This window comes from Nicotiana tabacum, chromosome 21 (genome assembly GCF_000715075.1).
Source record: "Nicotiana tabacum cultivar K326 chromosome 21, ASM71507v2, whole genome shotgun sequence".
In the NCBI taxonomy this organism is placed as follows: Eukaryota; Viridiplantae; Streptophyta; class Magnoliopsida; order Solanales; family Solanaceae; genus Nicotiana; species Nicotiana tabacum.
This window is the reverse complement of record NC_134100.1, coordinates 99,692,696-99,719,646: the sequence shown is the minus strand read 5'-3', so window position 1 is coordinate 99,719,646 and position 26,951 is coordinate 99,692,696. Positions and strand designations below refer to the sequence as shown.

At 36.0% G+C, this 26,951-nt stretch overlaps 2 protein-coding genes across 2 annotated transcripts; one reads left to right on the top strand and one right to left on the bottom strand.

Annotated features, from left to right (window-relative positions):
* Positions 1-1,154: 1,154 nt before the first annotated feature.
* Positions 1,155-3,308, top strand: LOC107817148 (uncharacterized). The gene is made up of 4 exons (XM_016642920.2): positions 1,155-1,280; positions 1,400-1,537; positions 2,279-2,354; positions 2,973-3,308. The coding sequence occupies exons 1-4, from the start codon at positions 1,197-1,199 to the stop codon at positions 2,978-2,980; spliced, it is 306 nt and encodes a 101-aa protein (XP_016498406.1). The 5' UTR covers positions 1,155-1,196; the 3' UTR covers positions 2,981-3,308.
* Positions 3,309-6,905: 3,597 nt separating this feature from the next.
* Positions 6,906-12,060, bottom strand: LOC107817147 (bHLH transcription factor RHL1-like). Its single transcript, XM_016642919.2, has 7 exons — positions 11,671-12,060; positions 11,482-11,574; positions 10,810-10,971; positions 10,379-10,444; positions 9,270-9,335; positions 8,650-8,718; positions 6,906-7,494 (listed from the first exon to the last, which is right to left on the bottom strand). The coding sequence occupies exons 1-7, from the start codon at positions 12,013-12,015 to the stop codon at positions 7,132-7,134; spliced, it is 1,164 nt and encodes a 387-aa protein (XP_016498405.2). The 5' UTR covers positions 12,016-12,060; the 3' UTR covers positions 6,906-7,131.
* Positions 12,061-26,951: the final 14,891 nt, after the last annotated feature.

Here is a 26,951-nt window from a genome sequence, read left to right as displayed (position 1 = left end):
ATGTAAATATATAAAATCACAAAATAGAAAGAGGGGGCATACTTATAAGACTTTGGTCATAGATGCATTCTCAATAATGCATAAGAAATAGATTTTGTTATTGCCATTGCGATAATTGGACAAATATAAATTTCTGGTGATTGTTAATTTTTGTCCTTAAAAATAGTAAAAATAACTATTGTTTGTGCTTTTAAGAAAACTACTTTTTTCCAAAAAAAAAAAAAAAAAAAAAATTACCAATTGAATAACAACTTCAAAAGTTTTTTTTAAGGACTATTTTTTAAAATAGTAAAAATAACTATTTTTTTTCAAATAAATATTTTTTAAAGAGAATATACACCTTTAATTCTTAAAAAATTTTCCAAGAAAAGATTATTATAAGCTTTTTTGGTAACATAACGCTTACATAAACAAAACAAAAAGGGAAAATGATATAGCATAGCCACTTTTAGGACTGCTCATTAGAATATAGCCACTAGTTGTAAAAAAAATAAATTGAAAAATAGACATATCTTAAAAATGCGACAAAGTAGTTACTTATGAAATAGTCACACGAACTTAAAAAATAAATTCAAGAGTTATTTTACACAAATAGCCAGCTAGATTCAATATTTGTTTTAGTCAGTATACATAGATTATACATATATTATACATGCATTATATATATTATACATCCGCCGGCTAGTTTTTGTTTAAGAGATTAGGTGAACGGCTATTTGGGTTAATTCTTCTAAAACTAACCTAACCACCCAGACCTCATGTTGTCTGAGATGGTAAAAATCTCTGGGATTGTTACACAAATAGCTGGCCAAATTTATTGTCTATTTTTTCTAGTCAGTATAGATAGATTATACATTGATTATATATATATATATATATATATATATATATATATATATATATATATATATATATATATATATATATATATATATATATATATATATACATAAATTATACGTATATTATACATTTGCAGGCTATTTTTAATTTAAGAGATTATGTGAGCTGCTATTTGGGTTAATCCTTCATGGTAAAAATCTCTTAGGCCCATGTCATTTGGGCTAATAAACATTGTACAGGACCGGCCCAACTAAGTTGGGCCATTACACATTCAAAACTCACACTGGTCCAGATTTAGCCTTTTTCATTTCTTCACTGTCTTGCTTTTTGGATTAGCTCCCTCTTTAGTGTCAATGGCGTTAGAAGCTTACGCATCGCAAAGCACTGATAAAATCCATTCAGATGTTCTATCACAAGCTCGAATATCTTGTTACAAGGTACAATTTTTTTTGAGGTCCAAATGATTTTTATGTATTTTTTTCTTTTAATTTTTTCATGTAAATATTGATCAATCTTGATAAAGCTAATATAGAGCTATTTAATTGGTATTATAAAGGCAAGAGATGCATTTTATTCATGCCTGGAAAAAGAATCAAGCAAGAAACCTACAGAAATTGCTACAGTTGGGCTTTTATATCCAGTTGAATGCAAGAAAACAAGAGAGGAATATGTGAAACAATGTCGACCCACTTGGGTAAGTTCTTTAAAGTTTAGAACTTTATGAAAATGGGTTCTTTTTTCTAATTGTTTCTGGGATTTACTCCCTCTGTGCCAATTTATATGACACTCTTTACTTTTTAGCCTGTCCAAAGGGCAACGTAGTGCACAAAGCATCCCACGTTCACGCAGGGTCGGGGAAGGGTCGCACCGTTTACCTACAACGAGGAGCCTCCCCTACCAGGCAGGCGGCCACGGGTCATAACACACTCTTCACATAACAAATCCACTTTGAAGTTGACTTATTCGCTCGGCCAATCGTCAGAATATGTACGAGATACCATAAGGGAAATACCTTTCTAAAAAAAAAGTCTGGTGCACTGAGCTCCCGCTGTGTGCGGGGTCAGGTAAACGACTGGACCGCCGTAGGTCTTATGTACCCAACTTACCTTGCATTTCTGCAAGAGGTTGTATCCGGCTTGAACCTGTGGCCTTTTGGTCACATGACATCAACTTTAATTGTTGGGCCAAGCTCCCCTTCACACCTTTCTATATTTACAATTAATTTAACTTTAAACTTCCAATTTTACTTCTAATGAGATGATTTATGGTCACAGAATTGATTATGACTTGTTTTAGACCATAAGTTTCAAATGTATTTCTTTTATTATTAAACTTTGTGGCCAGGCAAACACCTCTCACAGAAATTGGGATGGATGGAGTAGTTTTGTTTTCTTGGTGTATTGGTGTTTATTTGTGTCTTTTTTGGTATGCATAGGTAAAGCATTTTGATAGGCAATACTGTGCTAAGAAGAGAGTTCAGAGACTTTTGGATGATAATGATTCAAGAAGAGGTCTGTTATTACTTCCTAAATTTTATACTCATGTCATACCGACTTGTTCCTGTTTTGGTGGCTGCATTTGCAATCTTGCGAGGTTTGATATTGGCTGTTCAATTGTTACATATTTGGATCAAATCAGAAATAGTCTCTCTACCTTCACAAGGTAGGGTTAAGGTCTGTATACACTACCCTCCCCAGACCGCACTTTGTAGGGTTACACTGGGGTCGTTGTTGTGTTGTTGTTAGGTTCAAATTGGTAAAGTTTGCGTTTTTACTGCGAATGAGCAACTCCCACTCACTTTTAACATGTACAGAAGTTAGTATAAATGAGCTCAAGGGTTTGCGGTTATGGGGTTGATCATACCAAAACAAGAAAAATAATAAAGAAAATAAATTATGTTTTTGCAGTTATGCAGTGTAGCTACTTTTGCATGGCTGCTATTCTCACAGTTGTTTCTAGCTTGCTCGTTAATTTTTTTTGTGAATGATTGATAGCAAGTCTTGATTAGTGAGAGTTAGTTGCTTACTAGTTTCTATGTCTCTCAATTCTTTTGAGGAGGGTGTAAAGAATTTTTTTAAGTTGTTTGAGCAATTTGGCCTCATTGGCATGGGTTGAACTATTCTTTGCAGGGGTTTAAAGCTTTTGGCTACTAAGGAAGAGGCTAGTACATAACTTAGGATCGCGGTAAACTTGGTTGATTCTTGCTTTGAATGTTGAGAACTTCTATATAAGAACAGAAGTATAAACATTCTCAATTTCTAGGGATCAACGATTCGAGTGGCCTGCTTCTTTTGGTATTGGTTGCTAGCTCAACTCGATTGTAGAAGATCCTGGGACTGTATTTTACCTGCAGAGTGAAATAAATGTAACTTGGAGTCTTTGTTTGTATCTTCGGAACATGAGTTTCACTTTGATAGTTATACAGTTTCTTGAAATGAATAATATAATGATTTCTTTTCGATTTAGCAGACAGAAAGGTATTTATTTGGGTTAGTATCTGTATTCTTTTGCTTCTGTATGCACGCATTTTATATCGTCAAATCTGCGGGGCCTTTAATACAACTAGTATCACAGCTCAGACTACCTGTCGTTTCTCTCATTTCAGTCATCTTACTATCTGGTTGTTGTTTATGCTGCTTTTACATGGCTTCTCGTTGTTGTGTTTCTTGTTTCTCTTCATTAATGTGGTGCTTATACTTTCCTGAGCCGATGGTCTATTGGAAACAACCTCTCTATCTCAACAAGGTAGGGGTAAGACTGCGTACACATTACACAAATTTTCTAAGGGTCGTTTGAGGGTCATTTAGCTACAAAAGAAACACAAATTATCGTATCTCAAACAAGTTTTTTGACATAGATGGAAACCACATGTAGTAGTGGACAAAGTCTAAAAGACAAAATATATGATGTTGAAGTAACTATCTGCAAGAAATATAAGAGAATTTCTGGATGTCTACCGAGTGCTTTAATTTTACGCGATGAAATGTTATTTCTTTCACCTCTATGATTCCTTCTCCTGGTCCTTGTACTTCTGTTCTTCTCTATAGTTCTTGTTTGGTTTTTCTTGCTTCGTTACATTAGCCATTGTTTTAAGACTTAAAAAGTTAACTATTGTTTAGTAGAAATTTAAGAAATTAATACTTCTATGTTCCAGAAGGGGAGCCCTGGTGTAACAGGTAAAGTTGTTGCCATATAACCAGGATGCCACGAGTTTGAGCCGTGGAAACAGCCTCTTGCAGAAATGCAGGGTAAGGCTGCGTACAATATACCCTCGTGGTCCGGTCCTTCCACAGACCCCGCGCATCCTATGTTCCATCTCCAACACAGAGACTTAGAAGTTAAATCACAGAATTCTGACTTGTGCAGTTTTTGTTTTCCTCTATTCTTACCGCAAAAGGCAAGTGAAACAACTTTTATAATGTAACTTTTCCCTCCATGAAATGTTAGCAGAAGTGGATGAATACCTTTTCTTTTCTGCTAAACCGTCTTTAAGTTGCCTGCTAATTGCTGCTGGGAACAAATGCTAGCATTTGATTAACTTAGAATAGTAACAGCATTTTGCAGAAATATAAGGTAAGACTGCCCTACAATAGACCCTTCTCCGAACCCCATGTATAGCGGGCTTTAGTGCACCAACCTGCCCTTCCCTCTGTTCCCCATGTTGCAAAGCCAAGGTGATCTGTCTTTTCTAGTGTTAAGGAATTCGCGATTCTAATGTGCTGAAGTTTTCTATGTTATGTCATTTCATTATATAATATAACAATAACAATAACAATCCAGTATAATCCTACTAGTGGGGTCTGGGAGGATAGTGTGTACGCAGATCTTACCCCTACCCTGGGGTAGAGAGATTGTTTTTGATAGACCCTCGGCTCCCTCCCTCCAAGAACTCCCCACCTTGCTCTTGGGGTGACTCGAACTCATAACATCTTGGTTGGAAGTGGAGGGTGCTTACCACTGGAGCAACCCACTCTTGTCATTTCATTATACTTGGAGGCATTTTTTCAAAAGGTATCTGAAATGGTTATTCACACTACTCATTTCAGACCACACCAAGCTTTAAAATTTTAAACAGTTTGTGTTTGACTTTTTAATTTGAAAGCACTTTTGAGCAGTAATTAATATTTGGTTAAGCTTTTAAAAAGTAATTTTAAGTGTATTTTTCTCAAGATGCTTTTGGAAAAAATATTTTTTGGGGAGAAGCTAATTTTTTCAGCTTATCAAAAATTGAAAATATTCCTTGGTCAAGATTTTAAAAGGGAAAAAATACTTTCGGTAAAAAAAAAATCGCTTTTAGCCTAAAAGGTTGGCCAACAGGCTATTATACAAATACTTGATGATGCTATCGTCAAGAGTGGGTTGCTCTAGTGGTGAGCATCATCCATTTCTAACTAAGAGGTTGTGAGTTCGAGTCACCCCAAGAGTAAGGTGGGGAGTTCTCGGAGGGAGGGAGCCGAGAGTCTATCGGAAACAACCTCTCTACCCAGGGTAGGGGTAAGGTCTGCGTACAAACTATCCTCCCCATACTCCACTAGTGAGATTATTGTTGTTGTACTTGATAATGCTATCATGCAAAAATTACACCTTTGAAAGAAACATCATATAAAGAACCTTGCTGTTTGGTAGCTTCTAGAAAACAATTTCTTTTAATATATAATTGTCTTTGCTATATTATACTATCATCTATGCCAAAATGACGTGCCATCCTTACCTATTTGACCTAAAGAAACACTAGACAAAAAATACATTAAAGTATTGAGGTGTTGACAAAGTTCAATAATTTTCACTCTTTCAATTCATCAAAGATTTAAATTTGAGAAAAGTATAATAATACTCTTTAATCCTTTTTTTAAAAATTCTATTTAAGTTCCTTGGTTTCTTTTTCTTCCAAAAAGAAAAATGTCAACAAGCTAAAATATAGTACCACATTGTTTTATTGACAATGATACAAGCTAAAATGAACGATAAAGCAAGACCCTATGCTGTCAACCCTTTTCCATGGGATGACAAATTTAATTTCGACCGAACTCAAAAGTTTTTATTCAAATTTTGTGTTTATCATAAGATATAAATTAAATTTATTTAAATTAGTAATTTAGAATTCAATAATTTAAAAGAATAATAATCCTATGCTCCGCCACTGTCCCAAACATACCAGCCGCTCCCTTTCCAGATCCTGGATTTCTGTAAATTTATTACTACTAATATTCTTCTAATGATTCTCACTTAATCATTCATAATTACATTCTCTCATAATAACATCATTACAACCTATGATTAGATATTAATAATTCCTCATTATCACCAAGTAGGCTTCCCAAAAAAAGAAAAAGTAGGCTTCATAAATAATTTATCAGACAAAAAAGTTCATAATTAAGAAGGAATATCAAAGGAGACTGAGAGTCATTAGTTCCTATTGCAACTTTTGTTGTTAGCTTGAGCTTACTTAAGCCAAGTCTACTTAAATACGGCGTAGTTCTTCTTTCTTTTTGAGAAATTTGTTTCTTATTTTTAGTCTCTGTGATCTCGCTTTCTGTTGGTAGTAAATTTTTATGACTAACTGTTGTTTTCTTTCATTGTTGATCATCTTACTGTCTTGTTGTTTTTATTCTGCTTTTATATAGTTTTTTGGTACTGTCCTTTCTTATCTATATTTTCATTAATGTGGTGCTTATACTTTCCTGAGCCGAGAATCTATCGAAAACAATCTCTCCTCCCCAGAGGTAGGGGTAAGGTTTGCGTAAACACTACCCTCCCCAGACCCCACAGTATGGGATATTACTGGGTATATTATTGTTGTTGATTTTTAGTCTTTGTGATATCTATTAACCACTTTAACTTTCAATTAATTGAATGTGCAATGTCAATCTATTTGTGAAAATTCACAAAATAAATCAATTATTAAATAATTTAATTGCTTTAACGGCATGTTAAAATTTGCATTATTATTCCATATTTGAGTACTGCATCTAAATATAACATATTTTATATATACAAGATGCCAAAAACGCACATTGTAATAAATTCAAGATCAAATGCTATCAATAAATTATCACAAGAACTAAAATCAGAAGTCCAATAATATTTAGAGCAAAACATTTCAATTACCCCCCCTTTTTTTTGTCCCATGTGAAAAAGGCCCTTATTTTGGCGGCCGTTGAAATTTCAGCTCTAAAATAGCAAAATTATCGCCACTCTTTACCCCCCACATTTTCCGGTATTTTTCCATGAAAATTGGATAATTGAAACAGTCAACGTCTTAAAATTACGAAGTATATTTCAACAAACTCAAGCCCTGCCATTACCCATTGTGGCTGACTGGACAGTGGAAGCCGACAAGCTAGGAGAGGATGGCCCCCCACCACCGCCGTTGATGGCGGTCGATCCTCCGCTTCCGCCTCCGCCGCCGTGTAGTAGTGGGTTGTTGGGTTTCATAGAGTGACACGTGGCGGTGGAAATAGCTGTGGCTAAAGAAATTGGCATAAGACATAAGCCTTTTCCTTGTAAGTATTGCATGGCTGATCCCATATCCTCCTCCATTAGCTTTGCCACCTGGTGTTCCGTCATTGTCATGCTGTCATTGTTAGCTAACGACGTCGTTCCGTTACTGCCCCTCCCTCTATTTGCTTGTGCACAATCACCTCCTCCTCCCTACAAAACCCAATTATTACTTATTAAATTAAACAAAACTGGACTATTATAGAGCGATGTTATTAATGTTATGCTCAACCAATGGCGGAAAGTGAGAGTAACATATAAAGGAGTAAACACACAAAAAAAATCAAAGAAAATTCACCATATATATAATATATAAAAGAAAAAATTAACATATTTATACAGTATAATTTTTCAGTAAAAAATTATAAATTGACTTTCCTTTTTTATAAGACTGTCTAAATTTCGAGTTCGAACTCTGAAAATAGAGAAATTTCTAGTAGGAATTCCCTATTTAATGGAACTCACGTTATATAAATCTGAACTAATCGGACTAGTAGAAACGTCGTCAATGAATAGGAGAACCGAATGATTATATAAAAATATATCATTACGCCTAAATGAAAATTTTAAATTTAAATATAAAATATTATTCTGTTTTAAATAGATTAAAAAGAACTGCAGGTAAAAATGGGTACTGTGAGGAAAAAAGAGAGCACGCGTGATGCTTTTTGAGATTGTCACATTCTGCTGACAGAGAATTTGAGAGGGACAGATTAGAGGTATTTTGTCTGCTCAAGAATTGTTCCCATACTTTCCTACTGATCACAGTACTATGCTATTTTCATTTCTTGTTGATTTTTCTATAAATGGAAAGCCTAATAGGTACTATATTCTCTAGCATAGGTTTACTTTTTTTTTTATTATATTATATTGTACAGTAAAAGAATAACCATTCAAAAGTAGAGCATGTAACTATTTAATACTCTCTCTTGATCAATTCAAGTGAACCCGTTTAACTGGAAAAGAAGTTTAAGAAAGAAAGAAGACTTTTGAACTTGTGGTGTAAAATGATGCATATATATTTTGTGTGACTATAAATCATTGCATAAATATAAATTATTTTTAAATAAAAAAAAAGATTATTGTTTTTGATACGGATTAAAAAGAAAATAGGAGGGAGTGTATACGAGAAAGTTATCCGCACAATTTAACCATAATCTTATATGTGATGATGCTATAATGTGTTACGAATTTATGAATATTAATTTTTTGCAGCGAAAAATATGTGCATTAAGATTAGTTCAAAAAAGCTCAAAAGTAACATGCAAAATGACTGAAAATTCAACTAAGGTATGATGTAGTACGTACCTCAGAGGACCTATCAGCAACTAGGGGAGCAACAGCTGCAGCACCGCCCAATCTACTCATACTCAGAACCTAAATTCACAGAAAAATAAAATGGAAAAAGCACAAATAACATAAAAGTTATATAGTCTTATAGATGGCCAAAAGGAATTCTATTAGTAGAAACTCTTATTTGTGCTTAAGTGTGTGGTACAGTGATCAATAAAGAAAAATTACGAGATTTTATATTTAAATTTCAGAAAAGATAAAAAATATTAGGTGATTCATTCAATCTGGTATTTGACCTTTCTTTCATTTAGTTTGAACCACTAGAAATTTAAAAAAGAATTAGGCTATGATATGACTCTGTAATTGATTCAGTTGTTGGACCCTGGACCCATGTGGCCTTGCCTAAGTTTTGGTGACAGAATTATCCGAAAATACTTATGCTGATAGAGGTAGTAAATGCTCAATGAACAATCAAGGTACGTGTAAACTAGTCCGAACATCACAGTATATAAGACTATATTCACATGTACAAACCAAGTTGAAAACAATCACTGGAACATTTTCCATCCCAATTTGTCAACTATTTTTAAGTCCAAGAGCAATAAATGTGAAAGTAGAAGAAAGGGAGAGAGTACTTTGACTTGAAGCTGGAGGAATCTGACATAGTCGATGATCTCATCTAACATTGAAGCCTTGTCTGTCTGTCATTCCATAAACACCATCACGTTAGTTCTCCATTTATCTCGTTCATTAGCAATAATTAAAATAATTTAGATATTAGAGCAATAATTAAAATAATTTAGATATTAGAGCAATTATGATATTAATTGTCATAAACCACAATTATTAGTGTGTAATATATATATATAAGACTCATAATCTAAAAATTAATCTGGTAGATCAATAATATTTGCATGCTGACGCAGGAGAACATCACACACTTGAGTTTCAATAATATATACTTACATTTATATAGTTTGATTAATTACTAAATATGTCTCATCTCCAGCTTGATTATAAACTTAAAGTAGGCACGGAAAGTCACTCACAGTTACCATATCTTCATACTCTCAAGTACCCTTATTATGTTTTTGAAACATATGCAGTAGCGAAGCCAGAAAATTCAAAGGTGTTCAAAGTCTATTTTTTAATCAATAATAAATACTAATAATTTACTTTATACATAATATAATTTTTCGACGAATGATGTTCAGTTAACATAGCTTCGCCCCTTGCACGTGGGAAGACAAATTTGGAATGACACACATGACCACTAAGGCAAACACTAGTGACTAGACTTGGCAATTGGAGCAGCTAAACAACGATAACATATCCATATCATATTCACCGACCAGTGTGATTCTACAAGTATAATCTAAATGTACTCCTACGATCTTCTGTGAGGCAGAGAAACTGTTTCTGATAGATAATCGGTTAAAAAAAAAGCAACAAATATGAGTAAAGATAGTATGATGAATAAGTAAAATTAAATTTAATGAATAACTTGTATACATAATCATTGTATGATATCATATTTTTCTTAATTAAAAAGATGAATTTTTTATTTGAAACATTTTTCCGTTAAACTTTTTATTTTATTTTTATTGACATATTTTTATAATTATATAAACATCATAGCATGTTTAATAGCATAAATTCTAAAGATGCTAGCTATATTTGAATTAAGTAGGCCTCTATTAACAAAAAATTGACTTATTAGCAAGTTTTTACAGTGAGAAAATACCTTATTGGCATTGGGTACCAGCTCCTGTAACGACTTCATTCTCTCAGCAATTCTCTCTCTCCGTAACTGCTCACCACAAAACAAAACAAAACAAAACAAATCAGAAACCACGAAATTAGGCATCAGAAGCTAACTAACTGATCACAACACAACAAAATTCAAAAAACCACAACAAATAAAATCACTTTTTTTTAATTTCCCACTAAGGGTTCGGTATCCGTATTGGAGCCCGACTATATTCGGGTTGCCCCATTCGGGAAAAGCGCTCCCTACCAAGAATTTTTCATATTCAGAGCTCGAACTCGAGTTAAGGGAAGAGCAAATCCTTTGGTGGTAACAAATAAAATCACTAAAACAATGAAAAAAGAAAAAAAACACCCCGCAACTGATTGATAAATATTAGTAAGTGAAAAGACGAGTATTAAACGAACTCTTTCAGCAATACTGTGAGGGTCAGTTGCTTGTCCTCTCCGAGCCCTAACTTTCTGTTGCTTTGGCTGCCCTCCACCACCTGAACCACCACTCGCCGCCGGCGTTTGATTCATTGTCGACGACGCCGGTGCTCCGAAACTCTGTGCTTGCATGGATCCTCCCTATATTTTCACATTAGAGTTTAAGTTTCGTGCATTGACTGATAATTACGTTCAAATCTTTTCATAAACATTAAATGATAATCTAGTAAAATGATAACTAACTTACTATTACAATTCAAAATTTATTGACCGTATAAAAAATAATTTATACTGTATATATAACTTAAATCATTTTAATCGGCAATAACTTTTTGCTATTAATAAGAATGTTCTCTATAAATTAGCGTAAACATAATGAATTCTTATGTTTTGAATATGTTTTGAAGACGTAGAGAAAAATCATATAATCAAAGGACTCAAGTTATAAATTAATATATAAATATCTAAATAGGACTCAAGTTATATGATTTTCTACGTTATCGATGTAACTTAACATATTATAACATGTTATTTAACAATTTATTTTAAATTATCAATCAGCAATATTAACTAATTTTATTTATAATTACATTTTAAATATATTTTTACACCGGCGGTATGTAAAATTCAAACTCATCTAATTATGCATACCTGAGCATGGTGAAAATGCTGAGGTTGATTAGAGGTTTGACCAAGAGATCCAGCGAATCCATTGTAAAGAGCTTGAACTGAAATCTCATTTCCCTACAATTAATTCACCATAATTCAGATAATTAGAATCCTAAACATGATTAAACAAAATTAATCTACTAAATTTTTAGTAAATGAAATTAGACTAACCGGATTTCCAACGTCATCGTTTTGGTCACCATTACCGGCGAGTAATCCTCTAGAAAGCAAAAGCTGCTGTTGAAGCATCAACGCTTTAGCAGCTGCACCGCCGCCGCCGCCGGTGATCTGGTTCTGCCGGAGCTTGGAAGCTAAGAAAATTGACTGGTCGTCAAAATGACCGTCACCGCCGCCGGAGAGGTCCGGCCAGGGAGAGGAAGAAGGAACGGAAGAGAGAATCTGTTGGAGAAAGTCATCGTGAGATGACGTCGGGTCAAAATGAGAGTGACTCATATTTTGACCCGACGAAGCTCCATTTTCTTCTTGTAGTGACATTTGTGAGTTCATAGCTTGCATTTGTTTTTTCTGTTAATGAATGAGAGAAGACGTGAATGAATTAATCATAAGTTTGGTGTTGGAATGTTGTTTATATAGTTTTTTTATTTTTATATGTAGAAAACTCCTAGCCTAACCACCCACCCACCCCTCTCCCTGCACCCCTCAAAATCCCAAATCCCTGCCGTTAAAAAAACAGATTGTCATATTTTTAGGAAGAATAAAGTAAGTTTACAGCAAGGACTCGTTTGGTATAAAGGATAAGGGATAATTAGTCCCAAGATTAAATTTGAGATGAGTTTATCTCATGTTTGGTTGGGATAAAATTGTGGTATAATTAATCCCGGGATTAGTTATCCCGGGATTGTAATATTTTTTTTATTTCTATGGGAGAGTGAAATAACTAATCCCGGAATAATTAATCATGTGATAACTTATTTTTCAACCAAACGCCAAATCAATCTTTGTAGGAATGCGGCCCTTCTCCGAACATGTAAACCTAATATGCTTTGCGCACTAAAGTGTTCTTCTAACTTGCAGATTTATCAATTTTCAGCATGACGTTTAAACTATTTTGGGTGCTGCTTTATGTTGATACAGGTTTGGCTTAAAAGACTGGGAAAGCCAATATTATGATTGTAGCCTCGAGGAGAGGAGAGCTAATATTTAAAATATATGGTTGGAAATTTTAATTTTTTTATATTATTAAGTTCTAAATTAATAATTATGTATATTCAACAAAAATATTTAAGTCAAATTTAAATTTTGAACCAAAATTAATGAATTCGATCGAATTCGTAAAAGAAGAGCTAGCCTCGCCCTGGCCTTGAGGGTTAATGGGGATGTGCTTCATATCTATGGTGATCCAATTTATGTTGTTGGGAAAGTCGTGATAGTTGAAGCATTGGCGATTCAGCATTTTATTAACTAATTAAAACAATAAAAAGATTATGTTATCTCCCCAATTAATTAATAAAAAGATTATGTTATCTCTCTCCCCCCCACCCCGCAAAATAAAAACAACCTATTGTGCATTCAATACCTTGGGATCACCCAAATATATTTTCCTTCTTTGTTTAGTTCCTATTTCCTATATTTATTTAATCAAAAGTTTGCCTTCCCAATGACTTCTTCATTTTTGGAAAAATAATTTGCTCCCATATTTTTCAATGGAGCTGTGAATGAGTGCATTTGTTTTTAAAAAAGATTGACGGGTAAGATCTTGCTTTAATTTTTTTTTTTTTTTGAGTTAAAGGTAGTAGGTATGAAAAAAATACGACAATAAAAAGCCATGAAAAAAGAGAATAATAACAACAACAAGTTGCTCGATTTGGAATTATCATAATGGAATTTGGAATATCAACTTAATTGGGATAAAAAATCTGTTTGTGTATATGAAGGCCGACAAAAGAACAACAAGCTTGATATAATATTTGGGAAGTTTTTCAATGTCTTCAATTCAAACAAGTAATCAAGAGTTAACACAATATAAATTAAAGACCATATATTGTTCTTAATTAGTTCATAAGGTTATGTTCATTGTATCAACAATGAGATCTTAAACAAGAAGAATAATATCAAAAGGCTAACGTAGCAAGATCTAGTTCACTTGGTTTCATGAGATTAGAGAAATCCTATCTCTATACTATACAACAACAATAATTATATGTATGAAATAATTAATCCTAATAATTTGAAGTCGTTTATATGAATTCTCACGGATTATACCGCTCCTTTTAAACTCGTTTTGATGGGATGGAACCCTTATCCTAGCTATTTTTCATCATCCCCATGTGCCAATGTGATCAGGAGCGGAGTCAGTCCTTCGGCTACGGGTTCGGCCGAACCCAGTACCTTTGATCCAAATTTTATAGTTGTCTTAATAAATTCATTAAATATGCACAAATTAGTAAGTTAGAACAGAGTAACTTAAAAGAACTAGTATCCTGAATTTATAAGCTCCAAATTCTAGCTCCGTGTCTGAATGTGACATCATGTGCTTAGTTGAGCACGTTCTGACGATATATGTATCGTGAGAATTCATCATAAAATGATTAGTTTTACGATGACTATCAACCTATTGCAATTCTCCTTCTTTACTTGGGCCTCATAGGGACAAACAAGGGTTAATTCTCAATCTCTTTGAAGTTTTGTGATAGTGAAAACTCTTTGTAGTATCAATACATCAAGAAAACATTAAAACAACGTCTTAATAGACTTTACAAATATAGCAATATATATTGTTAGCAATTGGATATATTGGTATAAGAGTTTCCATCTATACTCGATTGTGAAAGTGCTTATCTTAAATTAAAAGTGCTTATCTTAAATTTTAAAGAAAAAACAAGCTCATTTTGGGAGTTAATGTGATTGGTTTAGCTTCTTTGATTTTCTTTTGCAGATAAGAAACCGTAAAAAATAGCTTCTCCTAATTAGAAACACAAACACAAGTCGTTTTATTTTTTTTTTAAGAATAAAATCATCCTTATGAAAAGCTTATATTTACCAAACTATCTTAACTGTACGGAGAAAATCTAGCCTAGTTTCAAAGTTTAAAACTTAAGTTAAAAGGGTAGGATGGATAGCGACCTATGTGTAAACGACCCCGGAATAAAATTTTGATAACACCAATAGCTCCGCATGGTGATTTTGGACTTAGGAGCATATCCGAAAAATTATTTGGCGGCCCGTAGTTAAATTAGACTTGAAATGACTAAAATAGGAATTTAAGTTTGGAAGTTTGACCGGGGAGTTGATTTTTTGATATCGGGTTCGGAATCCAGTTTCAAAAATTTTTACAGTTCCGTTAGGTCATTTATGACTTGCGTGCAAAATTTGAGGTCAATCGGACTTGATTTGATAGGTTCCGGTGTCGTTTGTAGAAATTAAAAGTTTCAAAGTTCATTAAGATTGAATCTATGTGTGATTCGTGTTTTAGTGTTGTTGGATGTGATTTGAACACTCGACTAAGTTCGTATGATGTATTAGGACTTGTTGGTATATTTGGTTGAGGTCCCGAGGGGCTCGGGTGTGTTCCGGATGGTTAACGGATCAAATTTAGACTTAGAACAATTTAACTTGTTGCTGCCTACTGATACAATCGCACCTACGGAATTTGGCTCGCAGGTGCGAGCTCGCAGAAGCGAGCGTGGGAGTGCAGAAGCAAAAAAGGGAGAGTGGGCAGTGGCCGCAGATGCGAAGGAAATTACCGCATTTGCGAACTCGCAGATGCGGACGAGGGATCACAGAAGCGAAGCTAGCCGTAGAAGCGAGGGAGGCCTTCGCATCTGCGAAAGCGCAGATGCGGTCACGTGCATCGCAGGTGCGAAAGCCCTGACAGATTATAAAACAGAGGGGTTTCAACATTTTTGTCATTTTGGACATTTTCAACACAGTTTTGGGCAATTTTTCAGAGAGAATTCACGGAGGAACTTGAGATAAGTCACATGTGATTATTGTTAGTCAATTATATTGGATTATCATTGAATATTTCGAATAGATTACATGATTTTAAGGTGAAATTAGAAGATTTCGGCCTAGGGATTTCAAAATGAGAATTTGAGATTTGGAGGTCAAGTTGATGTCGGATTTTAGTAAAAATAGTATGGATGGACTCGTGGTTGAATGGGCGTTCATATTTCGTAACTTTCACCGGATTCCGAGACGTGAGCCCCACAGGTGATTTTTGAGTTAATTTCGGATTTTTATTGAAAAATATAGTATTTTCTTATGGAATTGATTCTATAATTTTTGTTGACTGTATAGAATTAATTATGACTAGATTTGAGTCGATCGGAGTCGGAAAGTCGAGGAAAAGGCATACTACTTAGTTAAATTGGAGCAAGTCGAGGTAAGTGACTTGTCTAACCTTGTGTGGGGAAAATTCTCCTAGGATTGATATTGATGTGATAATTGCAATATATCGAAAGTCGTGTACACGAGGTGACGAGTGTGTACACGAGCTAAATGTGGAAGATTATGTCTTTAAATTGTGTAGAGCACAGTTGCATATAAATTAAATTGTTTTATTCTGTTATATTCATCATCATTAATATATTTTCGTATTTTAAATTTGCCTGACTTGTTCCTGCTAAGTGTTTTACCTGTTTAGTTGAAACTCTATTTTCTTTTGTTCTGTGCATTACTTGAAGGATGAATTTCTTAATTTAAATATTATTAAAAATGAAGTATTTTACATTTTAAAATTTTGATATTTAAAACAAGGTAGTAAATTTGTGAATTATTATATTTGCTGAATATTGTGTGAGATTTTCGTACTAATTGTGATGGAGCCGTGAACTCTTTATTGTGGAAAAATATTATCATGAATTATTTTGGCATGAGTCGTGAGCTCTTTATTATGGAAAAATATTGTTGTTAATTTATTTTGGCAAATTGATATATTTGGGCACTTGAGGTACAAATTGTGATATATTATGATATTGATACGCATGCTGTGGTATAAGGTTTGGGTGTTGAAACGCATGCGGTGAGATAAGGGTGGCTTGATACGCGTGGCTAGTAGGGGAAACTACTAGAAGTCATGCGGTGTGATAAGGATGGCTAAATTACGGGATGCTATTTCGGGAAAAATATTTTCTTTAAAATAAATTGTGAAGGCTCCTGCGGTGATATAAGAAAATGAGATATTGTGAATTTATTTATGATTTGGGACTATGAGGCGGTACCTCGGGAGTGCCCTTGTTGATATTGATTTATGGCCGCAGTTGCCTTTGATTATTGTGGTGATTTTCTTAAAGCTGAAAAGAATTACATTTTATTTTCACGAGGTATTAATTGCCATTATTTGGTGTAATTAAATGGTGACATACTACTTGATTCATTTTTATTGTCATTTTATCTTATTATATTGTTAAACATTTTATCATGCCATTATTTATTTTTCAATAGAGCCTGACCTGACCTCGCCACTACTCTACCGAGGTTAGGCTTGGCACTTACTGGGTACCGTTGTGGTGTACTCATACTATGCTTCTGCACATCTTTTTGTGCAGATCCAGGTACATCTTACTAGCCCAGACATCAACGAGTTACCTGTGTACGGAGACTTCGAGGTATATCTGCCAGCGTCCGCAGACTCCGGAGTCCCCTTCTATCATTATCATGTTGCTTCTTTATTTTTCTTTAGAACTTGATATATAGATACATTGAGGATAAATTCTTAGAAGCTTATGACTTATTTCTACCGGGTTTTGGGAGTTGTAATTATTTGAATTGTAGTTTATTTATTTCAGATATCTATCATTATTCTGCATTAATAGGCTTACCTAGTCTTAGAGAATAGGTGCCATCACGACCTCCTACAGAGGAAATTTGGGGTCGTGACAAGTTGGTATCAGAGTTGTAGGTTCATAGAAAATTTAGTAGAGTCTTGCGGATCGGTACAGAGACGTCTGTATTTATCTTCGGGAGGCTATGGAACTGTTAGGAAAATATTCACTTCTTTGATTCCTCATCGTGCGCATTTGTTGATTTCAAAGTTCTAAACCATTGTCTTTCTATTCTCTCACCGATGGTGAGGACACGCACAACTGGATTTGATGATCAGACACCCTTGCCCCCTGTTGGAGCCGCAAGAGGCCAGGGTCGTGGCAGAGGCCGAGCCAGAGGCCGAGAAAGACCACGCGGTGCAGCCAGAGCACCTGCACGAGCTGTTGCACCAGAGCCAACAGTAGCTCCAGTTGGAGAACAGGCACTTGAGACGCCTGTTACTACTTCTGCACTTCAGGAGACTCTTGCCCAGTTTTTGAGCATGTTTGGCACTCTAGCTCTGGCAGGGTTAATTCCACTTTTTCCTACCACATATCAGGCCGGGGGAGGAGCACAGACTCCAGAGCCACGGGCCCAAGTTGACCATGCCCCAGAGGTGAGTCATTTACACATAGGTCGACATCCAGCCTACCTTTTCAACTTAAGTTTTAAACTTTGGAATTAATTATTCCAATTCATTCTAAAAACTCTCCGGACCTAAACCAATTATTCTGGCAAATCATATATCATTTATGAAGCATAGAATGAGCAGTAAATAGGGGAATTGGGTTACAACTTTTAAAACGACTGGCCAGGTCATTACATCCTCCCTCTCTTAAACAAACGTTCGGCCTCGAACATGTTTAGAATTATACCTGGAGTCTCAAATAGGTGTGGATATTTGTTCTACATCTCCCGCTCAGTCACCCAAATAGATGCCTCTACCGGCTGATCTCTCCATTGCACCCGAACTAAAGGATAACTCTTAGACCTCAACTGTCGGACCTGCCGGGCTAGAATAGCCACCGGCTCCTCCTCGTAAGTCAAATCTTTGTCCAATTGGACTGAGCTGAAATCTAACACATGGGACGGATCACCATGATATTTTCGGAGCATAGACACATGGAACACCGGATGAACCGCTGATAAACTAGGTGGTAATGCAAGCCTGTAGGCTACTTCACCCACCCTTTCAAGAATTTCAAAGGGTCCGATATACCTAGGGCTCAACTTGCCCTTCTTTCCGAACCTCATTACACCTTTCATAGGTGAAACCCGGAGCAATATTCTTTCTCCAACCATGAATGCAATATCACAAACTTTACGGTCGGCATAACTCTTTTGCCTAGACTGAGCTGTGCGAAGTCGATCCTGAATAATCTTGACCTTATCCAAGGCATCCTGTACCAAATCGGTACCCAACAACCGAGCCTCTCCCGGTTCAAACCAACCAACTGGCGATCGGCATTGCCTTCCGTATAATGCCTCATATAGAGCCATCTGAATGCTCGACTGGTAGCTATTATTATAAGCATATTTTGCAAGTGGCAAGAACTGATCCCAAGAACCTCCAAAGTCTATAACACAAGCGCGAAACATATCTTCCAATATCTGAATAGTGTGTTCTGACTGTCCCTCTGTCTGTGGATGAAATGATGTACTCAACTCAACCCGCGTGCCTAACTCACGCTGTACAACCCTCCAGAAGTGTGAAGTGAACTGCGTAACTCGATTAGAAATGATAGACACTGCCACACCGAGAAGGCGGACAATCTCATGAATGTAAATTTCAGCTAACCGCTCTGAAGAATAGGTAACTGCCACTGGAATGAAATGTGCTGACTTGTTCAACCAGTCCACAATGACCCAAACTGCGTCGAATTTTCTCTGAGTCTGTGGAAGCCCAACAACAAAATCCATAGTGATATGCTCCCACTTCCACTCAGGAATTTCTAACTTCTGAAGCAAACCACCAGGTCTCTAATGCTCGTACATAACTTGCTGATAATTCAGACTCCGAGCTACATATAGAACTATATCCTTCTTCATTCTCCTCCACCAATAATGTTGCCGCAAATCTTGATACATTTTGGCGGCACCTGGATGAATAGAATACCTGGAACTGTGGGCTTCTTCCAGAATTAATTCACGAAACCCATCCACATTAGACACACAAATACGACCCTGCATTCGCAGAACTCCATCTTCCCCCATAACAACATGTTTGGCATCACCGTGTCGTACCGTGTCCTTAAGTCCAAGTAAATGAGGATCATCATACTGTTGCCTTCTGATGCGCTCATATAAAGAAGATCGAGCGACTGTGCAAGCTAGAACCTGACTGGGTTCTGAAATATCTAACCTCACGAACTGATTAGCCAAAGTCTGAACATCTACAGCTAATGGCCTCTCACCAACCGTAATATACGCTAGACTGCCCCTACTCACAGCCTTTCTACTCAAAGCATCGGCCACCACATTGGCCTTTCCGGGGTGATACAAAATGGTGATATCATAGTCTTTCAACAACTCCAACCATCTTCTCTACCTTAAATTAAGGTCTTTTTGTTTGAACAGATACTGAAGGCTACGATGATCAGTAAATACCTCACACGAGACACCGTAGAGGTAATGCCTCAAAATATTCAGCGCATGAACAATGGCTGCCAATTCTAAGTCATAAACAGGATAATTCTTCTTGTGAAATTTTAATTGTCGTGATGCGTATGCAATCTCCCTGCCATCTTGCATTAATACTGCAAGATGGCAAGGTGATTTCATATGCGTCGCGACAATTAAAAGTTCACGAGAAGAATTATTCGGTTCATGACTTAGAACTGGCAGCCATTTTTCATGCGCTGAAGATTTGGAGGCATTACCTCTACGGTGTCTCGTGTGAGATATTTACTAATCATCGTAGCCTTCAGTATCTGTTCAAATAGAAAGATCTTAATTTGAGGCAGAGAAGATGGTTGGAATTGTTGAAAGACTATGATATCACCATTTTGTATCACCCCGGAAAAGCCAATGTGGTGGCCGATGCTTTGAGTATAAAGGCTGTGAGTATGGGCAGTCTTGCATATATTCCAGTTGCTGAAAGGCCATTAGGTGAAAATGTTTAGACTTTGGCTAATCAGTTCGTGAGGATAGATGTTTCAGAACCCAGTCGGGTTCTAGCTTGCACAATCGCTCGGTCTTCTTTATTTGAGCTCATCAGAGGGAGGCAGTATAATGATACTCATTTACTTGTCCTTAAGGACACGGTACGGCACGTTGATGCCAAACAGGTTGTTGTGGGGGAAGATGGAGTTCTGCGAATGCAGGGTTGTATTTGTGTGCCTAATGTGGATGAGTTTCGTGAATTAATTCTGGAAGAGGCCCACAGTTCCAGGTATTCTATTCATCCAGGTGCCGCCAAAATGTATCAAGATTTGTGGAAACATTATTAGTGAATGAGAATGAAGAAAGATATAGTTGCATATGTAGCTCGGTGTCTGAATTGTCAGCAAGTTAAGTACGAGCATCAGAGACCTGGTGGTTTGCTTCAGAAGTTAGAAAATCCTGAGTGGAAGTGGGAGCGTATCACTATGGATTTTGTTGTTGGGCTTCCACGGACTCAGAGAAAATTCGACGCAGTTTGGGTCATTGTGGACTGGTTGAACAAGTCAGCGCATTTCATTCCAGTGGCAGTTACCTATTCTTCAGAGCGGTTAGCTGAAATTTACATTCGTGAGATTGTCCGCCTTCTCGGTGTGGCAGTGTCTATCATTTCTAATCGAGGTACGCAGTTCACTTCACACTTCTGGAGGGTTGTACAACGTGAGTTAGGCACGCGGGTTGAGTTGAGTACATCATTTCATCCACAGACAGAGGGATAGTCAGAACACACTATTCAGATATTGGAAGATATGCTTCGCGCTTGTGTTATAGACTTTGGAGGTTCTTGGGATCAGTTCTTGCCACTTGCGGAGTTTGCTTATAATAATAGCTACCACTCGAGTATTCAGATGGCTCCATATAAAGCGTTATACGGAAGGCGATGCCGTTCACCAGTTGTCTAGTTTGAACCGGGAGAGGCTCGGTTGTTGGGTACCGATTTGGTACAGGATGCCTTGGATAAGCTCAAGGTTATACAAGATCAACTTTGCACAGCTTAGTCTAGGCAAAAGAGTTATGCCGACCGTAAAGTAGTGATCTTGCATTCATGGTTGCATAAAGAATATTGCTCCGGGTTTCACCTATGAAAGGTGTAATGAGGTTCAGAAAGAAGGGCAAGTTGAGCCCTAGGTATATTGGACCCTTCGAAATTCTTGAAAGGGTGGGTGAAGTAGCCTACAGGCTTGCCTTACCACCTAGTTTATGAGCGATTCATCCAGTGTTCCATGTGTTTATGCTCTAAAAATATCATGGTGATCCGTCCCATGTGTTAAATTTCAGCTCAGTCCAATTGGACAAAGATTGGACTTAAGAGGAGGAGCCGGTAGCTATTCTAGCCCGACAGGTCCGACAGTTGAGGTCTAAGAGTTATCCTTCAGTTCGGGTGCACTGGAAAGGTTAGCCGGTAGAGGCATCTACTTGGGAGTCCAAGTCGGATATGCTGAGTAAATATCCACACTTATTCACCAGCTTATGTACTTTTTCTAACTTCGTTCGAGGACGAACGTTTGTTTTAGAGGTGGAGAATGTGATGACCCAAAATGTCATTTTTAAATTTAATAATTAATTCTGTGTTCTAAGACCTCAAAAAATACTATTTATCACCCCTCGACTTGCGTGTGCAGTCCGTATAATCTTCCGGAAAGTTTTTGTGTGAAAAATATATTAAAATGTGAAATAGAGCTTTAAAACTCAACTGGGTTGACTTTGGTTAATATTTTGAGCAAACGGACTCGGATCATTGTTTTTACAGTTCCGGTAGGTCCGTATCGTGATTTAGGACTAGGGCGTATACCCAGAATCGAATTCCGAGGTCCCTAGCCCGAGATATGGAATTTTGATGAAAAATTTAAAGTTTGAAAGCTTAATGATTTTTAAGAATTAACTGATATTAGATTTATTGACACCGGGTCCATATTTTGTTTCAAGAGCCCAGTATAGGTCCACTATAATATTTATGACTTGTCTGTCAAATTTGGTGAGAAACGGAGTTGATTTGACGTGATTCGGACGTCCGGTTGTAAAAATATAAGTTTAAAGCTTTCTTCAAAATTTCCTTTGGTTTGGTGTCCGATTCGTAGTTCTAGGTGTTATTTTGGCGATTTGATCGCGCGAGCAAGTTTGTATGATATTTTAGGACTTGGGTGAATGTTTGGTTTGGAGCCCCGAGGGCTCGGATGAGTTTCAGATTGGCTACGGGATGATTTCAAACTTGAGGCTTCTGGTGTATTCTTCTTCGTGTTCGCGAAGGTACTCTCGCGAACACGAAGAGCAAATTGGGCTGGCACGTTTTGTGCTTCACGTTCGCGACAGAGGAAACGCGTTCGCGAAGGGTCGAGGTTCAAACCTTCACGTTCGCGATCGAAGCCTCGCATTCGCGGAGGGAAAGAGGCTGGCTAGGAAAATTTGCCTTCGCGTTCGCGAAGGCCTAGCCAGGCAAGCATCGCGTTCGCGAAGGCCTAGCCAGGCAAGCATCGCGTTCGCGAGGTAGCCCTCGCATTCACGAAGAGTAAAAATGGACAGTACAAATTTTTGATTCGCGAACGCAAGGCACTGACCGCGTTCGCGAATGGTAAAAATCCAAGAAACGGAACTTAAGTTCTCGAAAATGGGATTCATCCCATTTTCAACCATTTTCCATTTTTGAGCTCGGGTAAGGCGATTCTTGGGTGATTGTCACGGGAAAATATTGGGGTAAGTGTTCCTTATCCTATAATGATTATATTTCATGATTCCATACTCATTTACATCATGAATCCGTGAATTTATGAAAGAAAAATTAGATTTTTATAAAATCTTCCAAAAACAAAAATTTAAGATTTGAAGGTCCATTTGACATTGGAATTGGATAATTTTTATATGGTTGAACTCGTAGCATAACGGGTTTTCGGATTTCGTGAGTTTTTCTAGGATTTGAGACGTGGGTCCCATTGTCGAATATTAAAATGAATTTCGGATTTCTATCCGGAAAATTAGTAAATTCATATGGAATTAATTCCTATGATTCGTATTGAGTATATCGAATTATTTATGAATAGATTTGACGCTTTTGGAGGCAAATTCAAAAGGAAAAGTTGTGGTCGCATAATTTATTAGAATTTGCAAAGCGAGGTAAGTCTCGCGGTTTACTTTAACTTGAGGAAATAGAACCCTTAAACTATTTGTTATGTGAAATGCATGTGAACGACGAATATGCGAGATGACGAGTGTCTATACGTCATCAAATTGATTGTTTGCATAATTATTTGAAAAATCATAAATCGTTTTAAATCATGAATTAATTATTTTAATAATTATTTCTCTCCTATTCTTTGTCAAATATTAATTCTTGAATTCCTGCAACAATTGTTACATGCTATTTGATTTATGTGTCTTAATTGTTATTTGGCATTTAGCATACTAAATATTAACTGCCTATTTTCTCCACGATTTTCACACTTAATCGATAATTGTCATTGTTTACTCATAGATAAATTATAATTATTGTGTGCCTTGATGCTTAATAGTTTCTCATTGGACGTGGTATTTATTGGAGTAATATTTATTACAATTATGAGTTGTTTAAGGTTATATTGGAGGAACGGGTTGCGCGCCGCAACGGAAATGAAAAGGTATATATATATATATATATATATATATATATATATATATATATATATATATTTGTGTGCCTTGATGCTTAATAGTTTCTCATTGGACGTGGTATTTATTGGAGTAATATTTATTACAATTATGAGTTGTTTAAAGTTATATTGGAGGAACGGGTTGCGCGCCGCAACGGAAATGAAAAGGAATATATATATATTGGGGGATCAGATTGCGCGCCGCAACACACTTATTTAAAAGTCTATATTGGAGGATCGGATTGCACGTCGCAACAGACTTATTAAAAAGTCCATATTGGGGGATCGGATTGCATGCCGCAATAGACTTATTTAAAAGTCTATAATGGGGGATCATATTTCACGCCGCAACAGACTTATTTAAAAGTTTATATTGGGGGATCGGATTACTCACCGCAACAAACTTATTAAAAAGTCCATATTGGGGGATTAGATTGCACGCCGCAACAGACTTATTTAAAAGTCTCTCTACATATACTTTATTAAAATAAATATATTGAAGGATTGAAAATGAATATATTGTGGGAGCGGTTTGCACGCTGCAACGAAAATTGATTGAAGTAATAATTGGTTATGACTGCTGAGTTGGCTTCAACTATTAGAAATAAGTTACCTTATTTAATTCTATTATTATGGTTATTACTATTATTGCGTACAAGTTAATTTAAGTGGTCTGCCTTAGCCTCGTCACTACTTCGTCGAGGTTATACTCGACACTTATCAGTACATGGGGTCGATTGTACTGATACTACACTCTGTACTTCTTGTGCAGATTTCGGAGTTGGTCCCAGCGGCGTACCATAGACTTGCTCAGATTTCAGCTACCAGAGGAGACTTGAGGTATAACTGCACGGCGTCCGTAGTTCTGAAGTCCCCGTCTACTTTATTTTATCTTTGTATTTGTTTTCAGACAACTTTATTTTATTCAGACCTTTATTTGTATTATTCTAGAAGTTCTTGCACTTGTGACACCAATTATGGGATGGTATTTAGATACCGTTATTTTATGGATTATTCACTACATTTCAGACTTTACTTCCGCTTTTAATTCTTTGTTATTAATAAATTTTAAAATTATTTTAAAAATGAATAATATTATTCTAATGTTGGCTTGCCTAGAAAGTGAAATGTTAGGCCCCATCACGGTCCGAAGGTGGGAATTTCGGGTCGTGACAGTTACAATAAAATGGAAAGACTCTACCTTGAATCCTTGCGATCACACTTTAGCTTCGTCCGAGTCTGATATCTCCAACACCTGGCTCTGCACAAAAATATGCAAAAGTGTAGTATAAGTACACCACAGTCGGTACCCAGTAAGTATCAAGACTAACCTCAGAGGAGTAGAGGCGAGGTACAGTCAAGACACTCACTAGTCTAATAACCTGTGCAATATGATATACAAAATAATAGGAAATAAATAACAATAAGGGCAACACAAATCAACCAGTAATATCGCTCAACAAATTAATAAATACAAGTACACCCAATTAAATCAAGTTTTTCAAATAAATATCTTTCACATATAATTCTTCCAAATAACTCTCTTGCAAATATATTTTCCTCAAATAAATATCTTTCAAATATAATTCTTTCCATAAATCTCTTGCAAACATAATTTCCTCAAATAAATATATTTCAAATATAATTCTTTCCATAAGTCTCTTTCAAACATAATTTCCTCAATTAGGTATCTTTTAAATAAAAAGTCATTATGTGACACCTCATTTCATAATCATAAAAATACGGGTTTCAGCCCTTTTCATATTTTTCGTAAACACAGGTCTCAACCCACTTTCATATTTTCACGGTACTTCGTGCCCATAAAAAAATCATCATATTTCCCCGGCACCTCGTGCCTATTCTTCATATCACATATGCACGGACAGTTCACGTGTCAATAATAAAACCATCATATTTTCCCTGGCACTTCGTGCCCACGTTTCATATCTCAACTGCACGGACAATTCACGTACCAATATCATCATTATTTACTCACGGCATCTCGTGCCCACATTTCTTTATCACAACCGCCTGGAAATAGCCACAGGCTCCCAATTTCAACACAAATAAGACTATTATCAATTTACCAACAACAAGACAAATTGCACAAGGTATTAAAATAAACACAAGAAAAATCACAACATCACATAAAAAATCACCAATGCAACTACTCCACATCATCACATATCATCCCTGACAATAGCCACCCTTATCTCTCCTATAGACACCCTTATCACTCTTATAATAGCCTCACTTATCCCTCCGCCCTGACAATATCAATAGCCACCTTTATCGCTCCTATAGCCACCCTTATCGCTCCTATAGCCACCCTTATTGTTCCGCCCAGACAATATCCCAACACACATAATAACAGTGAAATGCCTCCCTTATACCCACATAATATCAACAGTGAAATGCCACCCTTATATCCTCAAAATAACAACTCACACAACACAACAATTTACACGAAAAATTATCACGGCAACATAACAATATCAATTCATATCATAATTTGTCCAATGGCCACAACAAATTCCAAAGATACAACAAATCAATAAATTTCACAATAAATAGCCGAAGGCTCCACACAATGTGTATAAGACCTCAAAAACAATTAACATAGAAATTACTCAGCATATGACAACACCTTCATTAATCCAAATTCTCAATAATTATATAAACACCTCTTCTTAAACTCATTTAATTAATTATCTGCAAAGAAAAAATCCATAATGAAATTAAATTCCAAGAAATATCAAACCAACAAACTCACGGAATTACATAGATATTCAAATATCAATCACATCAAATTATCATATAAAAACAAATTCAACAAATAAAGATTTAGGAATGGCAAATAGATGATTTAATAAATGCCAACAATTATCCAATTTACTACACAATAAT